Genomic DNA, 5,656 nt, shown 5'->3' on the forward strand with positions numbered 1-5,656 from the left:
AGTAGAGGGGGTAGAGAGAGAAGAGGGGAGGGGAGGGGAGGGGGGATAGTAGAGGATAGGAAAGGCAGCAGAATACAATAGACACTAGTATGGCAATATGTAAATCAATGGATGTGTAACTGATGTGATTCTGCAATTTGTATACGGGGTAAAAATGGGAGTTCATAACCCACTTGAATCAAAGTGTGAAATATGATATATCAAGAACTATGTAATGTTTTGAACAACCAACAATAAAAAATTAAAAAAAAAATGTCTTGTTATAATCTTCTCCTAAGACAATCAGTTCCTGTTTGTATAACTAAAGCAACCATTTGAGTCTGTTACTTGCAGGTGAGCTTCTACTTTTAGATGGGCCCTACAAAACATGATATTATGTTACATCACAAAATTATGGCCTACTGTCCCATCCCAAAGACTTTAATTCTAATTGTTTTCGGTGCTGGGATTGAACCAGGGGCACCTAGACACTGTGCCAAATCCCCCATTTTTAAAAAATTTTGAGCCAGGTTCTCACTAAGTTGCTTAGGGCCTCACTAAGTTCCTGAGGCTGGTCTTGAACTTGTGACCCTCCTGGCGTAGCCTTCTCAAATCGCTGAGATTACAGGCATGTGCCATTGCACCCGGCCTAGGACATTAATGTCTAGACAACTAAAACCAATGTGTTCAACCTGTTTCTGTCCCACTTTAGTAATCATTTCCCTGAAGAGGAACAATATAAACTGGCTTGTGTTTCATCTCTTTTTATTATTATTCTCAACTCACTCTCTATATCCATTGTGGAATACAAGAGTGAGAAGGCCGAGAAATGGGGAGGTGAGATAATATAAGGTCTGGATAATAAAGTCTGTATAAAATATTTCAAATCTCTTGTAAGCGGGTGTCCCAGGTTTTATCACACTTCAGCTCAGAGGTGTTTCTGTGGTTGTGGAGCTTGCCTCGTACGGATTCTTCACCAACTTGGCACACCGAAAAATCATCACTATCAGAAATAGAAACAGAAGAACAACAAATGCAATGGCAAAGCCTTTGTCCACGTCGACACTGCTAGACGGGCTTGCGTCTTCCATGGTGACACACACCTCTACACTGTTAGCCAGCAGCAGTTACCTCTTCAGGTACGACTCCAGATTTGTCATATTCCTAGAAAAAAAAAAAGGATAAAACAAGTTGTTAGTTTTTTTTGGTTTTGTTTTGTGTGTGTGTGTGTGTGTGTGTGTGTGTGTAACAATACTGCGTGGAGCCTGGTGCTATGGCACGTTTGTAATCCCAGGGACTTGGGAGGCTGAGGAAAGTGGATTGAAAGTATTAAAAATAATAATAATACCAAAATGGGGCTGGGGATGTGGCTCAAGTGGTAGCGTGCTCGCCTGGCATGCATGCGGCCCAGGTTCGATCTTCAGCACCACATACAAACAAAGATGTTGTGTCCGCCAAAAACTAAAAAATAAATATTAAAAATTCTCTCTCTCTCTCTCTCTCTCTCTCTCTCACCTCTCTCTTTAAAAAAAAATACCAAAAATGGGGTCAAGGGTTGCAAAAAATCATGAAGATCTATTTTAAAAGCGTCAAGTTACAGTGACACATTCCTATAATTCCAGCGACTTGGAGGATTGCAAATTTGAGGCCAGCCTGTGCAACTCAGTGAGACCCTGTCTCAAAATAAAAATAAAAAGGGCTGGGAATGTAGCTCAATGGAGAGTGTCGCTGGGTTCAATTCCCAGTTACCTGCCCTCCAGGAAAAGACTTATTTAAGAAGCACTTATGATGGCGCTGGAGTTGTGGCTCAGTGATAGAGTGCATGCCTAGCACTCGTGAGGCACTGGGTTTGAGCCTCAGCACCACATAAAAGTAAAATAAAGGTATTGTGTCCACCTACAACTAAAAGAAAAAAATTTTAAAAAAGAAGCACTTATGAAATTGCTTAAGTTAATAATATAGATTCCATAAGGCCAATAATGACTACTCCTATTTGCCCTGCCAGTCGGTTTCTTTGTTTTGTTTTTTCCCCGAAGTTCTGGGGGTCGAACCCAGGGCCTTATGCATGTTAAACTGTGGTGCAGGGGCTCCACCACTGAGCTATACACATCCTAGGCTCCGGCCCATTCTTTATGGGTACTGTGGTGGGGTGAAGGGTGGGAGTTGGTGGACATATGGTTGACTAGACCTCCTCTTTATAAGATGTGAGAGAGATTATTAAAAAAAAAAAAGTGGGGGAGACAAGAAACAGCAATAAGAACATCAAAAAATATGTGGGAGAGTTCTGGTTCCTATTGTTGCGACTCTTGAGAATATACTCGATACTTACTGACCCTTGTCCTCACCTTGGGACTTGACCACAACACTGTAGTAACAAGGAAGTTGCATTCAACACCTTTTACCTTGGGTTCTCATGGTCACCAGCTGAGCTCCTGCACAGATGGAATGAATAGACATTGTAAATTTCTGATAAACAGATTAATTAAAAAAAAAGATGCTATTTTTTTATTTTATTTTTTTTATTGGTTGTTCAAAACATTACAAAACTCTTGACATATCATATTTCATACATTAGATTCAAGTGGGTTATGAACTCCCATTTTTACCCTAAATACAGATTGCAGAATCACATTGGTTACACATCCACATTTTTACATAATGCCATATTAGTAACTGTTGTATTCTACTACCTTTCCTATCCTCTACTATCCCCCCTCCCAAGATGCTATTTTTTAACGAGATTTTCTTAAAAAAACAACAAAAAAAATATATGGGATGACAGAACAGATGTAAAAGGTTATTAAAATGGGTCTTCGTCTCAATTATGATTATGGTATAAAATTGAACAATACATAGGTGGTATTGCATGCTTCAAAGAGAAACCTCCTAACAGGCATTGCAAAAAGCAAGTGGCTAAAGACCATTTTTTTTATATCCTCAGCTTAATATTCTGCTTGAGGATGTAAAAAGGATTGAAAGTGAAGAGGCAGCAAATTTATTTATTTGGAGAAAACTGTTGAAATGTTGGTATTTTCCACCTGTTCTTACTGCATTTATGAATCTTTCACCATGTTATGTATTAGCATACTTATCAAGTCAGAGCTGTGAAAGCTACACTCAGAGAAATGTCACGCCTCCTCCATCATCCTTTTATTTCATTCCACCCAAGTACTATCCTTTCTACCCCATTCCTATTATCTTCATCCTGTAGGTAATAAATCTCCTCTATTTCTGGTTCATACTTCCTGTGTTCTTTTCACCAGTAAATAATTTTTAATTTCTCCTTTTTTTCTTACACCAAAGATAGCATCTCATAGATAGACATTCTTGCATTTTTTTTTTCACTTAATAATACATCCTGGCTCAGCAACTTAGCAAAATCCTGTAAAGTGCCCTTGGGTTCAATCCCCAGTACCAGAAAAAAAATTCTGGGACTCTCTTCTAATCTGAAATAATGTTTATAGGTAACTTCTGCATTATCATCATCATCATCATCATCATCATCATTATTTTATATTTTTACTATCATTATCATTATTATTTTGTGGTACTAGGGATTGAACCCAGGGGCACTCTACCACTGAATTATATTCCCAGTCTGTTTTATTTTTTTATTTTGAGACAGGGTCTCACTAAATTGCTTAGGACCTCACTAAGTTGCTGAAACTGGCCTTGAATTTGTGCTTCTCTTGCCTCAGGCTCCTGAGTTGCTGAGATTATAGGCATGTTATATCAAGCCCAACTTGCATTATTTTTCATTTTTACAACTGTGGAGTATTCTTTTCTGTGGATAACCACTCTTATACACATATTTAATTACTTCCAATAGTTTTTGCAACTATTAATAACTACTAATGCCTGGCATAGTGGCACACACCCCCAGCAATTTGGGAGGCCGAGGCAGGAGGATTGTGAGTTTGAGATCAGCCTCAGCAAATTAATAATCCCTAAGCAACTTACTGAGATCCTGTCTAGAAATAAAAAATAAAAAGGACTGGGATGTGCTTCAGTGGTTAAGCACCCCTGGGTTCAATCAGTACCATAAATAAGTAAATGAACGAATTAATCTTTAAAAACTATTAGTAATGCTACAGTAATAATGCAGCAATAATACTTGTGTGCAGCTATTTTCATAAAAAGGTGTATCATCAGGGTAAAACCCTACAAGTGCATTTGTTGAGACAAAATTTAAATGAATTTGTACTTATAGTAGTATAGCTAAATTTTCCTCCATAATGGTTGTATGATTTGCATTCCTGTAAAAAATTACTGAGTGTGCCTGCTTCCTCACAGCCTTGCCAACAGAATGTGTTGTCTCCAATAATTTATAATCTTTGATAATATAGATAAAACATTTTATACTGGTATAGTTTTGTCTTTCTTTTATCATGAATGATATTGAAGATCTTTTAATTAAATCTTTAATTTATATCTCTCTTTTGTAGCAACTTGAAATGTAATTAATATACAATGAAATATAATGAAACCATACAATGTACACCCATCAAAAAAACATTGGCATGTACATCAAAAGTGTACATGCCAATGGTTTTTTAGTGTATTTGCAGAAATGTGCAATCATCACAATATTCCACTTAACTGTCACCCTACTTTACCCCCGGCTCTAAACAACCACTAATCGACTTTCTGTTTTACACACATACAGATATAGACACACACACACACACACACACACACACACACACACGTTTTGTGACTGGCTTTTTTTTTGGTACCAGGGATTGAACTCAGGGGCACTCAATCACTGAGCCACATCCCCAGCCCTATTTTGTGTTTTATTTATAGAGACAGGGTCTCACTGAGTTGCTTAGTGCCTTGCCATTGCTGAGACTGGCTTTGAACTCCAGAACCTCCTGTCTCAGCCTCCTGAACTGCTGGAATTACAGGCGTGCACCACCATGACCTGCATGACCGGTGTGACTGGATTTTTTTTGCTTAACAAGATGTTTTTATGATTTATCCAGGTTGTAGCATGTATTGGTACTTGTTTTTTTTATGTGGCTGAATAACATTTCATTGTAAGGATATATACCATATTTTGTTGTTGATTCATCCATTTATGGACATTTGGGTTGTTTCTAAATTTTGGCTATTATGAATAACATTGCTATAAACATGATGTTTTGTGTGGCTATGTTTTCATTTATCTTGGGTATATACTTAGGAGTGGAATTATATATTTAATCATCTGAAGAACTACCAGATGATACTTCACACACATAGAAGGGCTAGAATTAAAAGTCAGGTAATAAGTGTCGGTGAGGATGTGGAGAACTTGGAAACCTCCAACACTGCTGGTTGGAATAAAATGGTGCAGCCACTTTGGAAAACAGTCTGGTATCTCCTCAAGTGATTAAGCATAGAGTTATCACTTGCATATGTCTGTCTCTCTCACTCTCTTTCTCTTTTTTTCTTTCTTTTTGAGAACAGGGGGATTGAACCCCAGGGGACTCGACCACTGAGCCAAATTCCCAGTCCTATTTTTAAAAAAAAATTTTTAGTTATAGATAGACACAATACCTTCATTTTATTTATTTATTTTTATGTGGTGCTGAGGATTGAACCCAGTGACTTATACATGCTAGGTGAACACTCTACCACTAAGCTACAATCCCAGCCCCCCAGCCCTGTTTTTTTTTTTTTTTTTTTTTTTTAA

The 5,656-nt window shown here is 37.7% G+C and overlaps 1 protein-coding gene across 1 annotated transcript in view; it reads right to left on the bottom strand.

The window, feature by feature from the left end:
- Positions 1 to 731: 731 nt before the first annotated feature.
- Positions 732 to 5,656, bottom strand: part of Ctxnd2 (cortexin domain containing 2) — a 16,710-nt gene continuing 11,785 nt past the window's right edge. The window contains exons 2-3 of the mRNA XM_048814886.1: positions 2,325 to 2,411; positions 732 to 1,143 (exon numbers count right to left, since the gene is read on the bottom strand). Coding sequence (XP_048670843.1) covers positions 903 to 1,070 — 168 coding nt within the window. The 5' untranslated portion in view covers positions 1,071 to 1,143; positions 2,325 to 2,411 and the 3' untranslated portion in view covers positions 732 to 902. The remainder of the gene's footprint in view (positions 1,144 to 2,324; positions 2,412 to 5,656) is intronic.

This window comes from Marmota marmota, unplaced genomic scaffold (assembly GCF_001458135.2).
Source record: "Marmota marmota marmota unplaced genomic scaffold, marMar, whole genome shotgun sequence".
Taxonomy (NCBI): Eukaryota; Metazoa; Chordata; class Mammalia; order Rodentia; family Sciuridae; genus Marmota; species Marmota marmota.